General features: G+C 35.1%; 1 protein-coding gene across 1 annotated transcript in view; it reads left to right on the forward strand.

The window, feature by feature from the left end:
- LOC102962699 (muscular LMNA interacting protein) overlaps positions 1–24,387 on the forward strand; it is a 213,548-nt gene that overhangs the window by 186,368 nt on the left and 2,793 nt on the right. Inside the window, exon 11 of the mRNA XM_042987606.1 lies at positions 10,789–10,917. Within this exon, the coding sequence (XP_042843540.1) occupies positions 10,789–10,917 (129 nt within the window). The remainder of the gene's footprint in view (positions 1–10,788; positions 10,918–24,387) is intronic.

Here is a 24,387-nt window from a genome sequence, read left to right on the forward strand (position 1 = left end):
CAAGAAATGAGAAATGGGATATTTCAGACAGGAAGGTTAGCATGTAAATGGTGTAGATCAGTAATGAGCAGGAGAAATATCATGTGAACCACAATGGCAAGCCACAAATATAATTTAAAATTTTCTAGTAGCCACATTAAAAGAGTAAAAAGTAAAACACAGACCACATTTATTTCAATAATGTATTTTATTTAGTGATAGGCAAATACCGTTTCACCAAATAATCAGTATAAATGAGATATTTTATATTCCTTTTTGGGGGCTAGGTCTTTGAAATATGCTATGTATTTCACATGTACAGCACATCTCAATTTGGAGTAACCACATTTCATTGGCTTAACAAAGGGCTACTGTGTTAGTACTGATCTAAACTCTAGAATCTGTTATTTATAGATACAAATTTGATTACATAGAATTACTTTTCATCATAGGGTTTTGTATTTTCTATTCTTTTACAGTGGTTAGCAAATTGAAACCATGAAGTAAGTTGCCTAGACATTACTAAAGATTTCTTTATATCTTTTAATCTTTATTATTTATAATTATGAATTCCTGAACAATAGGCACCTTCAGTAGAATTGCAAAAGTTGCTAGTAAAGCAGTATGAGATACTAAGAAGGCAAAATCACTGTTTAATACTGATTTTTCCCCTTTTTAAGCAATTGTTTTTGTGTTCTACATCCATAGCCAACAACAAGTCATCTTATCATTGTTATGCCAAAATGATATTATTTTCATTTGTAATACTGAAAACCCATAAAAAGTATAGTTTGACTCTTAAAAATAGCCTGATTAAACAAACTGCTTGGGTATATTCATGTTTATGCATATGGTGTATATATGGGGTGTGTTTGGATGTGTATGTGTGTGTCCGTGTATTAATAGTGTCCATTAGTTTAGAAGAGTGGCTGGCAGCATAGTATAGGTGAAAGCATGCTAGAATGGGGGCCAGAAGAACCACCTTTTATTCCTTCTCTGGCACTAGCTACTGGGCTGACAGTGGATAAGTCACAAATCTGAAATCTAGTCCTCAGTTTCCTAAATGAGCAACAAGGGCATTCTATTACCTACTTTCCAAACCCTTCCAGCACTGTGAGTCTATGATTACTAACAGTGTGATGTGAAGGAGTTGCCATGGAAACAAGCATTGAAATAACATAATAAAGTTGAATGGTTTCCCAGTTTATATATGGAAATATTACCACAGCTATTTTAATATTTGAAATAATGATATACTTGTTTCTTGAGATAAATGAGTGAAATATATATATACATATACACACATACACATATATCTCAGTTCTTGGCTTAATATTATAAGAAACTATTTCAAAGAGGCAAATATATATAATGACTTCATAAAAAGAGACACATAAAAACAACTCACTGTAAATGTAATAAATAAACCGTTTCTTGCCTAATAAAATAATTCTGTGAATTTTAAGTTTGTGTTCTTTAGGGAGAAAAATACAAAGCACTACTTTGACTGACTTTAATGATAATTTCTTTGCATTTGCTTTAGACTCTTTCTCTAAAGAGTTCAATGAATTTCTTAACCAAGTTTTAAATTAAATTTTAATCCCCCAATTCCCTTGAGATATAGGTTGGTTTGTGAAGGGATTATTATCAAGCAAGCTTATCACACACAAAAAGGAACATCTGGATTGATATAATCATTCAATTTAATCACTTTGACTTCTATTTCATGATACTAACCCTGTGTTTCATTACTTGGGGACGGAATAGGATAAAAATAATTGTATGCAAGGAATGCCATATGACATTTGTTTCTTTAGGGATTTATGATATTTTTGCTCTTAAGTAATATATGAATGAAATTATAAGTTTTCACTTTTATGAATGAATTTCCAATATTTGCCATCTCAAACCCTCTTTAGTATTAACTTCTAAATAATTTGAGTGAGAATGCCTTTGGAAAACAAAACTACACACACACACACACACACACACACACACACACGTATATGTGCATTTGTTTATAGCATCACACATATAGGTACCATATAATAGGTAATTTGATATTATACATTGCTTTTTATAAAATATGTGTGTGTGTATGTAGCACATAAAAACAAAATTTTGGGGAACATATGATAGATTATAGTTAAATTATGTAAGTAAATATGTTTTATATAAAATAAGCCATTAGTTAAAATTATTTTAGTCCTATTTTAGGGAAAAAATATAATAAATTGGTTGATGTGAAAATATACGAGAAATCACTGTGGTGATACAAGCTTAATACAGAAACCATTTTGCTTTTGAGATTTGGCATTTTCAGGATATGCAAATTTTTTATACTTTTTTCTTTTAACTTGGCTACCTAGTTGTTTGTTTACACTGCAATTGTGCCAATTCAACATTTGAAAGAAAAAAAGAAATGACCATGTCCCTGTGTCCCTTATTCTTAAGATATTTCCATTGTTTACTCTGGAAGCCAAACTATTTAGTATTCGGCTCAGGAGAATGGAATGGATATGGAAAAAGTTCACCAACTGTGCCTCAGTTTCTCTTCTTCTGTTAAACAGCATCACAGTGCATGAAAACAGGAAAGGGGCTTAGAGATGAGGGTGTTGGAAACACCCATCTATAAAACGGGAGGTTGGAATAACTACTCTGTCAACCCACAGGGGGACGGCAAGGCTCATGTATCATATGTGAGGTTGCTAATATAGCCTGGTACCTATGAGAGGTGTTATTATTGCACACATGACCTCTGAAGTATTATCTCAGAGATAATATTTTTTATGGATAAAGAAATAGAGGCCCACACAGAGTTTAAATGGATTATCTCATATCACAGTGACAGTGACCATTTTTGTTCTGGGTGACTTTCAAACAAATCATTATGAATTTTAGATAATTAAAAAAGAGTAAGGAAAGGTTGATGAAGGAGTTGGGAAATTTGGCCTCCACAGAAGTATGAAATTCACTGGGCACTTCCAGTGTGGGCCCTGTTCTAGCATTTTCCCATAGCCTGAAAAGATATGATCACTTATGAAAGAGGAGGAGACTGGGTGGGGTCAATTTGGATGTGGATATTTCACACCTGTAAGTAGACTACTCCTAGCATAATAATGGGAGCAAAAGGAAAGGAGATATAGCATACAAAGCTTTGCTAATTCCTGAGCTGAGTCCTCACAATATTAACAGAGGCCAGTGGGGCCTTTTCTTTGGATGAGAAAATAGTTTAGGTCCTCCAGGACGGGTAGGACACTGGCCTCCCTTGGTGGTAGCTAGGGAAGCTTGGTTTAGAAGACATTTGGCTTTTGATTTTGATATTTAATGCCATTACCAAATGTTCATTGTTGCCCAAGATGAATACTGAATCTGGAGAGTACAAAACAATAGTTTAAAAAAATGAGCCACATGGCTATATACAGGTAAAAGCAAAATGCTGCTTACTGGAACATTATAAAGAAGAGTGCTTAAACTTTCAGATACTTTGTTCCCAGTTCTGAATGCCAGCTGATGTGTCCTGCTTTAGTGGTGCATGAGTCATTGTTCTGAGGGCCCTTGAGGTCACTGTTGTTCAGAAAATGCAGCCCTGAAAGCTTTTGTGTAGAACTGATGTCTTCTTCAAGCTGAAAGGAGGTTTGTCCTTGACCAGTTTTCCTTGACACAACACACTTAAGTGCTACAGCATTTATCATCTACACCTCTTACATTTTGAGTCATGCTATTGTCTTTTCTTCAACCATTGGAATACTTCAACCCAGCCAATCTGTGTTGTTGTACACATTCCATCAAATGTTTCTTGAGCTAGGGGATGTGGTTTATAGTAACTGGAGTCCTATGTATGTTTTTATTTTTTTTTTAAATATTTTAGGTAGGTACTTTGCTGGATGGTGTAGATCATTTAGAATCAATACTTTATGTTATAAATGCAAAAAGAAGAGGAAAGTTTTTCCCTTTCAAATTTATTTTATGGTGTTTTTTTTCTTGACAAAATTCTGTCATGAACATTATCCTGTTAGATTCTCGCAATTGGCAGGAATTGTTATTCCGTTATTCTGATGAAAAAAAACTGAAGTCCACATATCTACAGTTGTGTGTCAGTAGTCCCATAGCTAATGGGTGCTATGAAAATCTTTCTTTTTCCCTCAGTCTTGGAAATTTTGCTCTGCACTATAGTGTTTTGAAATATGGGATATTTATTCAAGGGGTAGAAAAGGCTTAATTGTTTGCTTCAAGCATATAATATTATTTATCTTAAAAGAATGAAAGCTAATCAACATTTATTAATTGAACGAGTGAACCAGCTAAATCATTTAGATAATATTGCTTTTGTCAACAGTTTTGACTGGTAGTATGTTTTTGAGTTTCTATGAGCTGGTTGCCACAGAAATTCCAAAATATATGCATATGTATAAAACACTGGGGACTAAAGACAAGACGGAAGCAAATGGGTAAAAGAAACACTGTGGTACTTTCACTAGCTCTTTGGATCCATCAAATTAGTAGAATTTCTAGCCAGTTCACAGAGTTTGCTATATGCTGTGTTTATTACGTTCTTGCTTTTTATTGTACATTTTATTTCTTCTAAAAGATAAAAATAGACCCGTAAGAATGGAGACCCTGTTCTTTATTTCTGTTCTTCCCTCATTACACCACTGCAGGGCTTAATACTGTCATCAAAGGCAATTAAACACAGTCCAATAGTTGAAGTTACTAATTTAAGAAGAAGCTTGCTCTAAGAAGCCATTATTTTAAAATATTAATAATGGATTCTCCAGGTCAGTGCTGGCAGCTAATTTTCAACTCTGGTCTCCAGCCAGAGGCAGTACCAACTTGTTGTCCTAGAATTATGATTTCAAGTTCCAAAGGACAGAAATAATGTTTATTTTCACGGTGCCCTGGAGTAGCAATGTTCCAGCATAAGTGTACACTTGATGAGTTATAAAGACAAATTAACAGCAGGCTCAGACCAGTGTCCCATGGGCTGTTAAAACCTTTCACAGGCCCCAGGAACTCTACATACTCTGGACTTTTTCCCCCTCAAAATTAGCAGTAGGTTTAAATGTGTTCTCCTTACTTCTACCCCACCCTCAAATTCTTCAAAAGAGCCGATATCTTTCTCTTTTGGTATTAAAACTTTTATCGGTATCGCTATAAGCAAACGGGAGGAACAACAACAATTGTTTTAAATGGAGAAGTTGAAAATCTTGTAAAGTTCCCAAAGAAGTGATCTCTGGCTTTGACTTCTCATATCCATCAGAGATGGGAACTTCAGCCTCTACTCTTAACTCTGACGGTGGAACTCCTCAACCCACTTCCCTTCTTCCGGTCCTCTATTGGTGAAAGACCATATGGATCTTCTAGCCTGAGGATTTCTCTCTTCCTGAGTTATACTGAAATCAAAAAGTCAATCCAGAAAAAGTAATGGGAGACCCCAAGCTGACAGTCAACACCCCTTGAGGCCTTCATATTGGATAATAGCCAGCATCCTAAGCTCTTTCTGGCTGTCAATTAATTTATTCATTCTTCAAGTAATGATTTAGCTCCTTCTAGGTTCCAGGCACAGTTCTAGGTGTTGGAGATACAACAGTGAACAAAGTAATCATCTCTGTCCTCATAAAGCTTACATTCTAGTGAAGAAAGCAAAACAATAGACACATAAACAAATGTCATATTACAATAAGTTCTATGGAAAAAAAATAATAATAGTAAGGGAGGGAAGGGGAAATTGGCATTCCAGGGAGAAAAGAGTTCTGGAAAAAGCAAAGAGCCCAAGTGTAAACTCCCTGGGGGGAGAGTATCATAGTGTCTGTGCTAGAGTGGGGAGAGTGGTGGGGACGTGAGAGGGATCACAGCAGCAGATAAGATTGGGAAGAGAGAGGCTAGTGGGGCATAGGAAAGATTAGGTCATATAGCACTTGGTAGGCATTACCTTACAGGCATGGCAAGGGTTTTGGCTTTCACTCTACGTGAGAAAGTGAGGCATTAGAGAGCTTGGAGAGGAGTCAAGTGACACGACTTGACTCATAGTGTGATTATTTGGTGACTTACTCAACTGAGTTGTCAGCCCTCTTAGAACAAGAGTTATACACACTATACTTCCTGACATAGATTAGGTCGCAATTGGCAAAATGGCTCCAGAGAACGTCTGATAGATGTGTGCTTCAGAGATCCAAAACAATGGTTATTTTGTCTTTGAGGTGCTTCAAAAATGTCTTATATTCAGTGTAGATCAGTTCTCTCTCAGTAGGTTCATCATAAAGGATTGAAATTTTCCATTTAGAGAAATTTCTCGTTATTCTTTCTGTTCCTTTTTTGTTAACTATGGGAGTCATTGCCTGTTTTTATTTCTCCACTTAGGCTGGTAAGGAAATTATGGAGTTGCTTTTCCTGGCATCATAAGAATAACAGTTACATGTATTAGTCATGAGTCTAGCTGGATCTATGGATTCTATTTAGAGAAAAATGAAAGAAGGGCCACTTTGGGCTTGTTTAGTTGCTGGCAATGACAATCTTACAGTAGCTCACCTTAACAGACTCTTCCAACTTGATTAATGTAATTACCTTTGTTTTTGTTTGGACACAAACTTATGCCAGAATTAGAGAACAAAAGTCTACTTGAAGTCTAAAGATATCAGGGGGCTATATGCAAGGATGCAATGTAGATTAGAAATCAATAAAAGACATTCTCCTCTAAAGGCTTTCTTTTAGTCTGGAGGCAAAGCTGAAAGTTAAGCAGATGTCTCTGGGATGGCAGACCAAGGAAGATCTATCTTTAGGTGGGTTGCACAACATTTTAGTGGAATGAGTTCTAGTTGAGGGCACATGAATCACCTAGAGATTTTGTTAAAATGAAGATTATGATTCAGTAGTTCTGGGGTAGGGCCTGAGATCCCACACTTCTAACAGGTTCCCAAGTGATGCAGATGCTGCTGGTTTACATACCCCATCTTGAGTGGCACAGTGTTAGCAGAACTCTTATTTGGATAGATCCATTAGTTTACTTTGTGTTGGCAATTTAATCTTCAACAGATACAGATTACATAAGCATTTGACATTGAGGAACCAGCAGACAAGAAGTGCAGAGAAGAAATTAACTAATATTCCAAGAGATCCTTACCTTGCCAGCAACAGCACTGGTTGCTTTATTTAGGCTATTTTATAGATGTTCTAAAAGGCACCTTGAGACACTTGTTTGGGTGATGGATTTGCATATGCAGAGACAAGACTTATGTAAAAACTCTATGTGGTATGATGACGGAGAGGACAGGAATGTAAATAATAAATGTGCCATTACTCATTATTAAAGGACCTACTCATGGATGACTATAATCCTTTAGCTGAAAGTCCAGACAGGGAAAAGATGGAGAAGGTACCTTGAACAGCTTTTTCAAGGTCATACAGTCTATGAACACTATTGCAAAAATTAAAGTCTATAAGCTTGATGCCCTCCTCCTGGCAATATCATGCTGTTTTCTGTGAGTATATTTTTAACTAAGTCCAGAGAGAGACATCAGTACAAATTTTATGTCTTGGCCATGCAAACTACAGAGTGCTTTAGTAAATTCAATTTGGTATGGTGTGTGTGTGTGTGTGTGTGTGTGTGTGTGTGTGTGTGTGTTGTGTGTGGGGGGGGTGAAAGGAGGATGTATGAATGTGTATATTGAATAAGAAAACATCATATCCTACAGTATTTTAGGAATGGTCTTTTGGCAGGAACTTTTTTATATGCCATATTTAAAGAAAGAAAAACCGGATTTAGTAAGACTAGTGAAAAGAAAGGTAAAATGACATCAAATGAAGTAATAGTGGCCAAAGCCAAGTATGTGTCAATGGACAGTAGAAATAAAACAGAAGCAATGAATTTAAAAGAAATCAAAAATTTAAAAATATTGGAACTTTGTTATTGATTGGACAGAAGAAATTATGGAGGTGGGTATTTAAAAATGATTTTAAGTCTCTGTCTATGCTGTTTCTCCATATGTTTCTGTCTTACAGTAGGCATAGGAGTAATTAAAATCATGGGTTTGATGATTAGATCTGACCTGGATTTAAATCTGACTTCTTCACATATTAACTGCATGACTTTGGCATGTAACTTATTTTCTCTAAGTCTCTCACAGGGTTGTTTGTAGGGAATTGATGAGATAATCTATCTAAAATACTGAATATAGAGCCTGATCACATATATAGGTAAGATATAGAATCTGGATATATGGGAGAATGATGGTGTCATTATCTGCAATGAGTCTTCAAGGATTTTGATATTGATTTCAAAGCATGTGAAATGGTATGAGCAAGGTGTAGAGGCTGTCATGAATATGACTTGTCCATGTACTATGATTTATGGATAGTGCATGAGGTTCAGAATTGGACCACCAGTGTTCAATTTCCAACTTGACCATAGTGACCAAATACTGATCTCTGGGTGAGGAGGATATGGTTAAAATTTATAGAATGGGAAATGTGAACAATGTCCAAGGCAAACTATGTCTAGTTTTATGCTCAGAGTTGGCTTCCATCTCTATAAAATACTACTGAGTGACACCAAGTTAAGATGCAGGAGAAAAAACAGGACTGAGGAAAGAAGTGACAAATACAGTGTAAGAATCAGGACAACTCTACCAAGGCCAAGTAGGCAAACTAGAATGAGGAAGCCTCAGACTTCAGGGACACAGAGTCCAAGAAAAGAGCATGTGGGACATCCAATAGAGTAGAGGAAATAGGGAAATAATTATTGTCAAATTATCAGACAACCATCAAATTCAGGAAATTCATAGGAACTAAGGAGCATAAAGGCTGGTAAGGAGACATATATGAAACATGGGTGATGATTCTGATACTAAAGCTACTTGCTATCTAGAGGAGTCTCTTTTTTGGTCTCACCCTGGAGGTTGATGATCCCAAGAGAGAAGATCTGAGTGAAAGTCTCCAGGCTAGGATAACCCAGATTATCAGCCTGCCAGCAATACAAGGGTCAGGGTCTCTGGCAGAGGGATTCTCTTAGCATATCAAGTGAATTTGGTGACATTTCTCCTCTCTGCCTTCATCTTTTTGCCTACTCCCACCAAGCTTAGCTCCTAAAGCTCCATGTTGGTTTTAGAACCTGGTGGGCCCCGAGTACTAAAGTTGTTGCATTGATTTCCTACCTCACAAAGGAGCAGAAGAGAAGGAGAAGGTAGAGTAGGAGAAGGAAGGGGAAATAAAACAGGGAGTCAAGTGAAAAAGAGAGACAAGAAATCTGGACAACTTAGGATCATGACCCAAATATCAGGTGTCTCCCTCATTATAGGTGGTTATAGAAATCAGTAGCTGCTGAGGCTTTGTTCTTATGCTGAGTTTACTGCAAGGATACTGCTTTCATACTCCACTGTGCGACTTCATGCATAATTGGATGTTACTTGCTCATTTTTTTCCCTCTTGAGAGAAATCAGAGTTTCTTAAGTGGGAAATATTTCTCAGCCTGGGGAAGATAGAGACTCTTCTCACTCTGTACTTCCCTAGTTGACATAAATATGAAAGGCAACTGGGAAAATATCAATTGAAAAAGTATTGCAGAGTGGCATTTATTCAAGCCTCAAAATGTATCAGGTGGTTTATAGAGTAGAGAGATAGACATAGTCCCTTAAGGCTTAAATTGTGAGCATCAGTGTTGATTGAGGAGAGCTAATTTACTATATTCAGAAAGGAAATGGTGTTGAGAAGAATGATTACGGCAAAATGCTCAGCCAGAGAAAGTGTCACAACTTTTTATTGAATTGTTGTTTGGGATGTTTTTGTAAATTTATCAATCATTTTGTGACATTTTACAGTGTAACAAGGTTTTGGTGTTTGTGAAACATCATTCTGAAATTGCCCCAAAGTAGATTTCTCTGTCTCTCTCATCAAACTGACATTGCGTACAAGTTTATGAATCTTGAATGACTAGTCTAGCTAAAACTCTTTTGGTTGCAAGTTACAGAAGTAAATTTGAGTTTTAAAAAGTAGAAAATCTTGTGTTAAAAAAAGGAAAGTCTCAGGGAGCCTCAGGACAAGAAATTCAGCTGGGCCCCAGGAATGTTTTAGAATTCAGTTCTGGAAAGCCCCCTAGTGTCTCTTCTCTCTAGGCTCCATGCACTTTGCTCTCTTTCTTGATCTCATCTGATATGCTTTTTATGGCAGATTAAGTCTTTCTTATAGTTCCCAAATTGACATATTATAATTTCAACCTTCCCAAGAAATTTCAGAATGGTCTATTCCTTTTTCACATTCTTAGAAGAGAAAATCTGGTTTCACCTCCCTAGCCTTTTAGGTCAGAAGGCCATCCCTGGTTTCATTATACATAAAATGAACATAGTTTCCAGGGACCCAGCTCTGTGGATGTTGGGGCATGGGGGGTAGTTTCCAGAAAAATAAATTGTTAAAGGCTTTGAGACTGTGCCAAATTCATCTCTCCTTACCAGAATGAGAATGCTGCCTGGTGCTAAGGACATTCTCCATAAATATTTGTCAGATGAAATATTTATTGGCTGAATGAACTGGTGAGGATATAGGAACACATTTGGCTAGATAAATGAGGAAGGTTTTTGCATTTTGAATGTCATGATAATAGATCTTTATGAGTTCATTGATGTAATGGTTAACTTTAAAGTTATTTTAGTTAAAATCATTTGATTTCTAAGCTGATCTATGTATCGGTAAAATCATTTTAAAATTTAAAAATTATAATTTTTTGTGAGAACATTTGAATAACTTAACAATATACATATTCATTCATTTTAATGGTATTTATTTCTTTGTTTGTAAAAATGTTATTTGACATTCATGAAGACTAAGCCTGGAGTGATTCGCCCAGTACCTGTAAAATCCAAAATATTACTGAAAAAAGAGGAGGAAATTTATGAACCCAACCCTTTCAGTAAATACCTGGAAGATGATAGCGACTTCTTTTCTGAGCAGGTGAGCATACATAAGACAAAGTCTTTGATATTTTGACAAATAACTGTATAAGTAATGGAGATGCCTCTTGAGTATAGTATATGCAAGAAAATGTTCATTTGATTGGAGTATCCTTAGTAATAAGAAAAGTTCTAATTTTTGCATAATAAAAAGAAATTCATATATTCCTAGGATGATATCTTGAAGTATTTCAAATTAAAAAAAAAAGTTTTTTCTACCTACTGCTGGCATTGTTTTGGGAACCACTCTCCATAAAAAAAAGGCATCATGAAGTCATTGGTTGGATGGGTCATACAGGTGTTGCATTCTTATTTCTAAATTCCTGCATCTTTTTTTAAGAGCTGCAATATTTGATATTTAGCAAAGGATCTATTGTACAGATGCATAGTAACACAGTAGAGATGATACAAACCCCTAGATTGAGCAGTAATAGGGGATAGGAGTTTAATATATTTTAAGGCTTTTTTGGTCATTTGGTTTATATGTAAAAAAGGTATATTGTCTTCCTCTTATATATCTTATATGTTGGAGGAGGTATAATGGAAGATTTTTGATGGTAGTTTGTAAGCTATTAGGGAAACATATGAAAATACACATTTATGTAGTATAAAAGTCCATAAATTATTTCAGAGAGAAACTCTGCATCTTTATTTATCCTATTAAAATGCAACAAATAGGCATGGGTTGTATATTTTATATCTCAAATACCATTCTATGGATAAGCAGTGGAAGCAATATAGAAACCTTTCCCCATACAACCAAGGAATGTAAAAACACTACCCTTGGTAATGTGTAATAAAATATACTTATGAAAGAATATAAGGTGATATACTCCTTTTAAATTTCACTTTGGAAATGATAATTAAGAATATTCTTGAAATATTTGTGAATCATAAGGAATATCTTATCTTCCACATACGAGCTCTATAACATCTCTCTAGCCGTCAGTTTCTTCATGTATAACATGAGGCATTCAGATCAGGTACTTTTTAAAGATCCTTCAAATTAAAAAATCTGGGTTTCTTAAAATCTAAGATTAACACTGATTGGGTCAGAGGTCCCTGAGTAGCCTTATAAAAATTCACCATAAATTGTTATACTTTTTAATTATAAAATGGAGGTGATATTTCCTGTTTATTTATATGTATTTTGTAAAGACTGATATGATTTGATAATTAAACATTTTAGAAGGCACTAATATCATTTAATATGATAATTAAAGGCAGTTATTTTCATTATATAGAATAAAATGTAGTAGTCAATTTAAATTAGAGAAATCTTATTGATATAAATAGGATTGTTATCACTAATTCTACATGTAACAGAAATGAAAATTCATCATTAACAAAAACACTTGTTAAATATCTATTGCTTGCATGACACAAATATGTTAGAGGCTTAATGTGACATTTTAGACAGTATGGGATCATTATAAAAAGTATAAAAAATAATGTAGTCAAATGACAAAAATGCCAACAGTTAAAATAAACTTCACATATTATCCATGTAACTTACATTCTTCAAAATACCATCTAATGCTGTAAAATAATGATTTTGTCCTTTTATATTAGTATAATTTCAAATTTATGCATTTTACTTTAAACAAAACTCATTGTAGAATATCAGGTTATCTATTTATCACAATTTGCTGTCCTCAGAAATGATAAATTCTATTTTCAAGTTTAAGAAATTGTCACTAAAAGGAGTTGCCGTTTCTTTTCATTGCCTTTCCTAACTATACAGCAAGTTTAAAGCTCTGTTTATGCACAACATAAGCCTATGAATTTCCAGATAATTTGTGGAAAATTTGAATTCTTTTGCAAATATGGAGGTGCCATAGACATAATCGTATTTATATATATTTTTTCAATCAATTTATTCTTGTTTATATCCCAACTTCCTTGTGGAACATAAAAAGGGGTCTGCAGGCTGTCAGAATTGAAAGAAGTATGGCATACTACTTAAAAGTGACTTCCAAACACTGTCTGGTCTTACTCATTAACCTTGTATGAGAGGGAAAATAATAGAAACTTGGGGTCCTTGCATACTGGGCAACTACATGTACTATCAACTGGTCTCTTTATATTGAGTTCTAACTACCATCTTGGTGTGTCCAGAATCTACGATGGAGAAAGATAGCAAAGGCACATCGCAAGCATAGATGCTTAGATCTACTTAAACTATCAATTGAGTAAGAACAATTTATAATCTCAGCATTGCCACTTCATTAGAAGTTGAATAGAAGACAGTGCACTCAAGTTCACCAGTCACTATTGTGTTCTCCTTTACTACCGCCACAGAATAAATTGAATGGTTCTAAACTCAGTTGATCTCACCCACCCATGTAATGGAAAATTCTTTAGCCAGACAGTTGGGCCAAATTGAAGCAGCTCACATTCACTAATCTGCCTTGTACTGGGGACAGTTCCACATGACAGGAGATGCTGGATGGGATTGTTAAGTCAATAAATTTCCCCTAACAGCTTCACTGCCATAAAATATGATTTCAAAACTCTCTGTTACAAAATGTCAGACACTAAAGATGATGAGACCAGACGGAAATGTATTTACTGTAGCTTAAGAAGGTACAAGCAGGCAGCCTTTTGAACTGATAATGAACTGAAAATGTGCCTGGAGACAGCCTCTGAGTACTAAAAGCAAAGTTTGAAACCAAATGCATAATCAAATAATTGAGACTTATTAATCAACAGCTTTTACATCAAAATGGCATAGGCCAGGAAGCATCATTCTGTATTAGATGGGTTTTGTAACAAAGACTCTTCAGAATGAAGCTTATGCTTTTTTGAAATTACCTTTAAATCCATTATTGTATCAATCTGTGGTCCTTTTGACTTATTGCAAAATATCTCACACTCCACATTTGTATTTAAAACTATGGTGATGTACTTTGAAGCATACTCTATGGATGATCAAGGTCAGAGTTGGAAAGTAATTAACAGAATTGATTGGACAAATGGGCATCCAGAAGACACTGAGGCTTAGAAAATCAATTCACTGATGAGAATTAAGATACTAAGGAGCCCAATGATTTTTAGTTTATCTGACTATTTGTGAGTTGGCAAAATACATTGATTGTTTTCTGGTCATTTAGTGTATCTAATTACATAAAGGTGATTTCTTCACTTAAGATCCTCAATTTAGTATAAAGAGCAATTGCTAACCTCACTTGTATAGAATGTTATATGGAATATTCTCTTGCATTCTTTATAAATTAGTAACTGAATCCATAATATTAAATATGCCATTTTCTTCTTAAACCTTAGAGAATTATATAAAAGAAAGCTTTGAATAGAATTAAGGAGGAAATATTGTTAACTCATCTGATTTTCCTGGAAATTTTCTTTTTAATGAGGAAGAACACTTCCCAGATGTGTGCCTCTTCATTTTTATTTTCCTTCTAATTTGCTTCAATAAGCAAAAGAACATGTTTTGTGTGAAAATGACCATTTAGTGAATTTCCTCCACACCACTTCACAGAGAACATAAAGGAATAATTATAAGAAATTTTCTTTTTTGCAGTATTTTCAGTCTTTCTTTTCTTCTGATTTTTCTTAGACATCTGACTTCCCTACCAAACTCTCTGTTTGACATTCAGCTTTGATGATTATGTGGGTGACTTTCACATTTCTATCTAATTATTCATAAAGTTGGATTTCTACTGTGACCTTTCCCTTCACTTTCTTGTGTCGTGCACATGTTAATATTACAGAGCAAGTACTCACCGTTGTCCTAGGTGAAACTGACAATACTGCCTTTTATTCCAAATGACTTCTGGCTTTGTCATGAATTGCTGCTTTTTCAATAATTGTTTCTCAATCAAGATGGCTTGCTTTTTTTGTCATAAAAATATCTCTTATTATTGCTAACCTTTAATTAGAAATATTTTTGAATTTAAAATGTTTAACCTATTTAGGTCTAGAAGTGATTAAGTGGTTTTCTGAATTGTTTTAAGGGAGGGAGAATTGAAATTCCTTGTGTTACATTTCTTTTGGAAGGGTTAAGACCAGAGATTTGGTTTCTCCACATTTTAGCAAGTTTATTCAAGTAATGAAATCTTTGTGAATTTTTTTCTTCTTTGTTTTGTCTTCCTCCCTCCCTTCCTTTCTTATTTCCTTCCTCCCTCCCTCCCTTCCTCTCTCCCTTCCTTCCTTCCTTCCTTCCTTCCTTCCTTCCTTCCTTCCTTCCTTCCTTCTTTCCTTCCTGTATATGTAATAGGTAATAGACAATTTATCATAAACAGGTAGTATACTGCATGTAATAGATAGTTTATCAATATAATAAACTGTTTTCTTTTAAAAAAAATGTTCTAGAGAGACAGAATTTGCTTTTTCTCTGGAATGTAATCAAATAGGATCACCTCTTCAAATTAAAAATTTCATCTCTCCCTTTTTTTTTTTTTTTTTTTTTGGTTTAAGCTTTCTCTTGACCTTGTGTAATTATTGAAGTTGGGAGACTGGAATCAGGGTTGCAATTTTCTGTTGCAGTTGTCTACAAGCTAAGAGAAACTTATTTTCCTGTCCCCCTTCCTTTGCCTTCTATAGGGTTAAAGTCTAGAAGAGAGTCTTACTTGATTTAAAACAAGCAAACACACAAAGAGGACCCATTGCCACTTTGATCATAATAGATAGAATTATTCTAATAATTCTAATAATTAGTTAAGCAACTGAATTCTAATAATTAAACTGTAAGGCAATAGTTGCTTAACAAATATTGGTAGACATGGGGTATCTGACCATACCCTAATCTACCAGGGAAACAAAGACAATCTGAAAGCTTTATGCAAATGTGGTCTTTGATATTTTGTTAATTCACGATGTCCCCATCTATCTTTATTTAAGAGGAATGGCACTGCCTTATTTAGAAACTCTCATGTAAATCATGTTCCAGTTTTAAGATAAGGTCTTGTGAAAATTAAATATTCTGTGTTATTTTTCTCTGATGAATGTCAAAAGAGAGAAGGTAGCTGTGTAAAAATATTTTAAGTAATATCCAGAGTAAACGTTAGTTAGAGATTAGAAAATTGTATTTACTGGCAAGGAAAAAGATACCTTCTTATGCTTTACTTACAGAAGTAAACTCCCTGAGCTTTGAGTCAAGGTCAGCCTGTAGGTAGAACTCTAGATGGTAACAATCACAGGCCTTTGGCATGGTTTTGTCTTCTGGCATGCAAGACAGTCTGGTAAAACTAGTGCTCCTCAACCAGGACACTGTCTACAATACTCCCCTTCTTCTCTCCTTACAAACTTTCGGTTCTACAACTGCCTTAAAATGGTTTGGACGGTAGTTATTAATAGTGTTACAAACAAAAATAAAACCCGAGGCCCAAAATGGTATCACTTAGAGTTTCCAAACCCCTGCTTAACACGTAAGTGATTTGTAGTTTCAACTTCCCTGGAAAATGTAGTCTTACCTTGCCAGTCAAGAATTTTTCAATCTGTGTCAATGAGTGCCTCTGGAATCATTTCCACCCACCAATGAAAGGGGAAGTAATCTGCATGATAAGGATACCTTGCTTTTCCCTTGAAAGCCACCTCCAAGGAACATTCCTTTTCTTTGCTAGTAATGTTCTTGCCCCACCCTTCTTATAAAAGGCTTCCCTTTTGTAGAACTCCTTAGAGCTCCCCTCTACTTGCTAGATGGAGTGCTGCCTGGTTCATGAATCATTTAATAAAGCCAACCAAATCTTTAAAATTTTCTTGATTGAATTTTGTTATTTAACAATAAATATCCTTAGGAAATGCAATCAGAATGAGAGCCTTTTGATTTTCTTTTCTCTCTTGAACAATTTTCTTTGACCCATGACAAGTGGAATCAAGGTAGAAAGCATAGAGGGGGACCTAGTAAAAGTTGGATGTATTATCTGAATATAAATGCTAAGATTGATGTGTTTGAAACACATTATACTCTCTAAAGCACTAGGGACATTGTTGCTTATTTTAACGTGTGGGTGAGATTAGACAGTCTTTGATGACAAATGTAAAGGTCACAGCAAGATATATAAGTCTGAAAATGAGTTATGTGAAGAGAGTTGGAAACCTTCTCTTTTCTGTGATCCAAGATAAAATAATTTAAGGTGGGTAATTTAGGCAGAGAAAACAACAAATCCAAATGAGAAGAGCAACCAAAAGAATGTTTGGAGAGAATGAGTCAGAGATAAAAGTGGTAAAAAAAAAAATGGTTTTTTGAATTTCATTAAAGAGCCAAACACAGCCTGAGTGAGAAGTCCAGCATATGGAAAATTGAATTCAGGCTGGTGAAACAGGTCATTTACAAAAGAATATATAGGAAAAAGAAAATGGAATACATTATACAAATGCAAAAATGTAGTTTTCTTTATTTCAAAGTCTACATGGAAAGGAAGATCTGTAGTAAATTTATAAATTCAAAATTGGTGATTCCTTAGGGATGAAAGAGCTGGCAGGTTTTTTGACTTTTTTGAAATAATGTTCTAATCTCCAAATATGGACATCCTAAGAGAAATATAATCTCTTGTAGCCAGGCCATCCAAATATCAATTTGTCTAATGGACCTTTAGACGTGTAATATGTTTTTTTTTTTAAATCTTTACTCTTTCTTGAAAATAGAAAATTGCATTTGGTCTTAAAATAAACAACTCATGAGAAGCTGGATTGTTGGTTATCTTTATCTAGTAGAGCTGAGAGGCTTAACATACTTTACCTGTTCAAATAAAACCAAGAGTATATGATATCCATTGCATTTGGTACGTTCGGAAAAACAGAGGTGGTTTTTTGTTTTTTTTTTTTTTTCAATCTTTGGCTAATCCATTTCTGGAAAATATTGGGTTCTCATGAATTGCATTTGATAGAAGAACTGGCCTTTTGCAGGGTATTGTAGGGTCAGGCTAGTTTCACCTCTGAATTTAGAATCCCCATCCAGGCAGGACCTGATGACCTTATTTGTTCTGATGTATAATTGAATCAAAAGAAAACTAGAACAGCTTGGTTTTGCTGGAAGAGTTCTGAAATCTGGTTTGTAGTTGTGGAAGTGTGATTAACCAGCTCTACCCTTTGCATTTGTGAATCAGGAAACTCATCCATGAAGTAAGGGGATTGGGTGAGCCCAGTGGTTCTCAACTGGGGTAACATTGCCCTAAACGTTATTGGTTGTCACAACCAGGGATGCCTCTGGCATTTAGTGGGTAGAGACCAGAAATGCTATTAAACATTCTACAATATACAGGACAGTCTCCCACAACAAAGAATTTTCCTGCCTGAAATGTCAGTAGTGCTGGAATCGAGAAATCCTGGACCAGACCATTTCTTGGTTCCCTTCCAGCTTCAAGAATACTATGACTAATGAAGCTCAATTATACCCTGCTAAGGGCATTTCAGTTCAACTGACAGTGACTAGGTGTCTTCTTTTTGTGTCTTAACTAAGAATTTTTCCCTATTTGATTTGTACAAAGGAGGTAAGTAAGCCTCCATTTATGGAATCTCCCACGTTCCATGTAGCCTCTACTTGTAATGATAGCCCTGTTAGATAAAGGGAATACATTTTCATTGGCTCTAGATATTTCAGCAATGTTATGGCTTCCCCATCTTCCCAGACATTTATTCCTCATTCTTGTATTTCCCCACTTGTTAGATTTCAAGAAAATCAAACAAAAGGAGAAATTTTTGAATATCAGCCAGTCTGTATGAAAAATGCATGCTGTTGGATGGAGTCATTCCTGATCCTGGGCCTCATTACATACCTGCAAAACGTGGACATTGTACAAAATACTTTCAACAGTGCCCTCTTACCCTGAAATTCTGTGTCTATGTCTTTATTATTATAATATAATAAATAGTATTAAATATTACTTAAATATTATTATAATATGATAAATATTATTATTAAATACTATTTAAATACTATTGCATGATATTTCTCATCCTTAGGTGATTTGAAAAAGGAAAAGAAAAAAAGAGCATGTGTTACTTAGGTCATACCTTTGGAGAGATGGAAAGTCTTCTACTCTCCTGCTTAGGTCAAAATCATAACAAATTGTTCTTATTGCTTGGCATGCAGTCCCTGCAGTGCTATGGTTTCCTGATGAATGGTGTTGCAGCTTCTCTCCACACTCATTCCTTTCTCTCTACTCATAGCATCCAACCTTTTAATGTTTGTGCCAGGCTCTGCAATAGATAGGAGTGACTCTACTGGAAAAGGAGCAGATAATATCCCTGCAGCATGAAGCTTAGATTCTAGGGAATTCTACATACTCTGAACTCTGACCTCAGCCTCTTTTTGCCACTCTTAACCTTCTCTGCAATCCTCCATACCTCCTCACTCATAACTGTCCACTGCACACTCAGGCTGCACCTGCCGTGGGCTGCTCCTCTGGTCCTCTGATCCATTAAGGGACTGATCTTGACTGCTAGTAACTGCAGTCCTTGACTCTTCTGCTTCCTGCAAAGGTAACTTTATGATAGAATGCAATGGAAAGAACATGGATTCTATGTGAGCCTAGAAACTGTGAACTTCAATTTCATCCTAGAAAAATGGGACTACAAGTTCCATTTGTAATGGTATGCATATTAATACCCATTTATGATTCCATGAAATAGTCACTGCAAAAGGGCTCTGGACACTTTCAAGGGAGTGCACATTTGAAATATTTATTGTTATTGTTTCCTTTAACATCACTATAATTTTGGAAGAAGGGCACTGACTCCTTGCTAAAGGGTCACCAAATAGGTTCTCCTTCTCCCCACTGTTAGGAGAAGTCACAGAAGTCTCTCTTCTATGTTGCTTTTTGACTTCTTCAATATAAGTTGTTCCCCTCCACCAAATACATGTAGGCGGGCAACCTAAGACAAGAATTAAACTATGTGTGTAGAAAAACATAAGACTCAGCATTTTAACGCTCTAGTGCCCACTGCGATTGATTACAGAATATTTTCTTCCTTGTCCTTTGAACACGTCGCCATCAAATTATCTTCACGCTGATCTAGTTCATCTGCTCTGTGAAGCTTGCTGTTAGACAGTCACAGACTCTAAGCCCTAAATAATCCAAAGCCTATCTTCAAAATTATATTTTAATCATTTAAAAACTTTTTTTGGTGAAGGGGATTTGAAAAAGCTAAGCATATGCTATGTCTTTTCATACTTCGCAAGTTTACATTTTTTTGGTTCAAATGAGGATTTGAAATAGATAAGTGTGGCTTTAAGTACGTCTGTTTTTAAAATGCATATGAATTCTTCAGAATTAGGACTGATAAACAAGAAGTTATACCATATGTTCAAAATTAAGAGACCTAATTTATCTTGGCTTGATCTTCGGGGAATGTAGATAATTACAGTCTCTTCTTGGTAATTTGGGGTTTCTGTGACAGTGTCTGTAAAATGTTGATACGCCTTTGGCTGAAGGAGTCACTGGTTATGAAATACGTTGTAACTGTTCTTGACTTTATGAAGGGGGAGGGTGTTGTTTCAAACCGAAACTGTAGCAGAAATGCTATAATTCTGATTTTTAAATTGTTACAAGCTCCAGGCAGGAAAGGAAAACTGAAAACAAGGGCTGTATTTAAAAATAAGAGGTAGAAGGGAGAGAGGATGTGGTTAAAGGCTCCAGCAATGTCACCCAGTGGTGCTCTGAGTTTCCAGGGGCACAAATAGCTGCATGTGTGAAGTGGGGACAGAGGGAGCAGAGAGAAAGTAGATTTTCACCCTTTACTTCGGAACCACAGAAAAGGGGGTAGCTTTCAAATGCCAGGATGGAACAAAAGAGTCTCAGATGTGCAGGCTTTAATGAAAAGAGCCCATAGTGCCTTAAAAATGCCCTTTGGTGTTGCAATGAAAACAGCTTTTGAAGTTAAATAGTTTGACTTGATGGCTGAATAGAAAGTAGGCTTTTTCTAGAGTGGCAAATGCAGTCGATATGGCTATAGCATTCATTTTTGGATGTCTGTGTCAATACTTAATTCTTCAGTATCTCCAGTTCTCTTAATAGACACAGCAAAATTAATGTATTCACTGCATATTGTCCGCTACATTTTCCTCTAATGAACCAAGGTACTATTTGCTTCATAACTTCTTGTGATCTTTAAGGTTTTTAGGATATGATATAATCAACCAAAATAATTAATCCTTTTCTAAAAACCAAGCTCCTAAGTAAAGCTTATTTTACTCTGAAAAAATTTGTGCTGAGTATTTTTGTATTGAAAATGACAATTCTCAAGTAAATGAAAAACAGTTTACAGCATTTTATTAGAAATAACTGTTAACATATCTCACTGATAGAAACACATATGAGACAATTTTATGACTCCTGTCCTTCCCTCAAAAACTAAAACATTAAAAGATTCATCCATTGAATGCTAAAGCAGGGTAGATGATGTTCATTTTCAGGAATCATTTAGAATAGTGATCTCCAAAGTAGTATCTACCAACCTCAAGATAATTCATTGGGGTGGAGGTGGGGTATGAGTCAGACATGGTAAAGATTTTATTGACTTTTTCCATCTAAAACAGGGGTCACCAACTATTACCTGTGGGCCAGATCTGGTCTACCGCCTGTTCCTATAAATAAAATTTTCTTGGCATACAACTATGTCTACTCATTATGTATTACCCAAGGATGCTTTCATGCTACCATGGTAATTGTGACAGAATATATGGTTTGTAAAACCTATTACATATACTAAGTGGACCTTCACAGAAAGAGTTGGCCACTTCCTGACTTAGAATTATAGGAAATATTTTAAGCTTTGCTGATTTATATGGGTTTACGATGGTGTCCTTTGTAAGCCTGAGAGCCAGATAGTCACAACGTATGCATTTTTAAAGTGAGATTTCTGGGAAAGTGTCAGCTCTCCAGTTTGGTGCATTGAACAGAGAGCCCTCACTTGGCTGTTGCTTAAGCCTTTTGTCCTTGATGGAAGTTCATGTGCCCAGTTGGACATATGATTTATCACATTAACTATTTTTAAGTAAAATAATCCTCATAAAATTAACAAGTGACTTTACTTTAAAAAACCTCCCACAAAATAATCTAAATTGAATATACCACTAATATAGGAATACATAGCAAGACGTGGCAGAGATGATATAATATCTATATGTAGTATAAGCTTTGTTAATAGCCATATTGCTAATTCATTATTAATAATAATATACCCATTCCTACATTTATAGTTTTGTCTTGAGTTTTAACTAATAATTATATGATGGCATCATAAGATAGTTACAGAGTAGGCATCAGGACATGGAGAAGCTGTGTAATTTCAGTACTGTTTAAAGACATGAGGTATTTAATATTACAATGTTTAAAGTTTTATGGAAGTCAGTGATAAGCATCTTTTTTGAGGAATATTCATAAAGGAAAAATTAAAAACCCAATTTAATTGGAAATATATATGTTCTTCCTGCTGCATAAAATACTGTAAAATAATACACAGAAAACTATAGAATGATACACTGAAATTCATTCCTTTGATACCATTAGAAATGCTTTGAAAATGCTTTGAAAACAGCTCTGAATATTTAAAGCAGTAAGTAGTGAGCAAGTGACACTATATTGTAATTTTATGATGCAGTTAGATCAAAGTATAGATTTAAAACTAGTCTCATTATATAGCATTTGTGTTCTAGATATAAAATAAAAAGAAAGTGACACTTTGGGGACCTAAAAGAGAAATAAGTCAGAGAAAATTTACTCCCTAAAGTGAGTGACTTCTTTATAATAAAATTACAGTTCTATGGGAAAACTGTGAATGTATAATCAGCAATAGAGTATATGAAAACATTGTAGGTATGAAGTTGAAGTTACATCAACATCCACAGATAGTTATGATGACAGGGATGATGTAGGTGTGCACACGCGTGCACTATGAGAGCCTGTTATATATGTTACATTAATATATAGTTAAGATTCTTATATATAGTAATAGAAACATAGGGATAAAGCTATGTGTGTGTATATCTTTATAATAATGAGATGGAGATTATATATGTAATATATATTAAATACATAATATTGTATATTTATAATAATGAGATGGAGAAGGACCAATAAAATCTTTGGAGTCATTCGGAGGTTCTAAAGTTATCTTATGACAAAGTATTTTAAAAAGCAACAAACTTCAAGATACATTATGACAATTTGGCTTTCCTGGCCATCTGTATAGTGAAAGATTTGTTTTTCAACAAAATTTCGATTAAAGAGGAAATTCAAAATAAAATTTCTACCTGGGAAGAAATGAGAAAAAAAGTAATGAAACTATTGTCTATTAGAACTTAAGGAATACAGTTAAAATAGTCCTTGGAAGAAAACGTGCAACTCTAAACATGGTTAATGAATTAAAAAGAGAATAAAAATAAATCAATAAGGTATACAATGTATAGAATTTAAGAACAATAAAGTTTCCTATGCATAAGGAAAACAAGAAAAATAAATTTATAAGAATTGGCAAAAGAAAACTGGAAATCAGAAAGGCCATAGAAATCATAAACATAAAATGTTTTGGGAAAATACCTATAAAATAGTAGCAGTAGAGTAACACAGAAATTGTAAAAATACTTTCAAAATTCTGAAAGAAATTATTCTGCAACTTAGAATCCTATATCCAGAAAATTAAATGTAAGGGCAGAACAAAATTTTCAACATGCAAAGGTCAAAACTTTTCTTCTAATATTCCATTCCCCCCACCACCCCCACCCCCACCCCCGAAGCTCCTTTAGGGCCCAGTGAATATGAGAGGAAACCAAGAAAGGCCTGGCATACTGGAAACAGCAGATGGCACATAACAGATAGGCAAAGAACATTTCCAAGGTGATGGTAAAGAGAATTGCAGGATAACAACTTAAGAAAAGCATAGAAGACAGCTAGCACAGATTGGTGCCTCAGGTGACATAGATGTGGAGGCTGTCACCACCAAGAATCCCTTCTCCTCTGCACTGTATTATCAACCAGACAGTGCTCAAGTGAGCCTGGCCAAGATTCTTAGCTCTCTATGACCTGTCCAAGTGCTGATACAATTCTGCTGTCCTCTCCCTGCCGAGCTGCCTGAAATAGCTGGTATCATCTGACCCCACAGAATTTCAGAGTTGACCGACTCCTGAGAGATGGAGGTTGGCCATAGTGAGCGTAGAAACAGGAAATGTTTGCTGCCTGATTGATTAGGCCTTAGCCCTGCCAGATTTCCCCCGTATAAGAAACCCTCTGCTTCCCCTGCATGACTACAGACTTGGCTTCTGACATCCTCACAATGGATCTTGAACCCTCCAAGAAAAGTTGAGGCCAGAATATAAACCAGACTGTTCTGATCACCTTTTCCTAAGCACTGTCAACTGTCAATAATAATGTCACCTTTTTTTTTTTTTTTTTTTTACACAGCTAGTCTTTGTGTTTGCTACTCGGTTTTCAGATTAATCACTTCCCACCCTGATTAAGAAGTGTAATTAATTGTTGATAAAATAATGGAATAGTTGATTGAGAAATAAAAC

This window comes from Panthera tigris, chromosome B2, assembly GCF_018350195.1.
Source record: "Panthera tigris isolate Pti1 chromosome B2, P.tigris_Pti1_mat1.1, whole genome shotgun sequence".
NCBI lineage: Eukaryota > Metazoa > Chordata > Mammalia > Carnivora > Felidae > Panthera > Panthera tigris.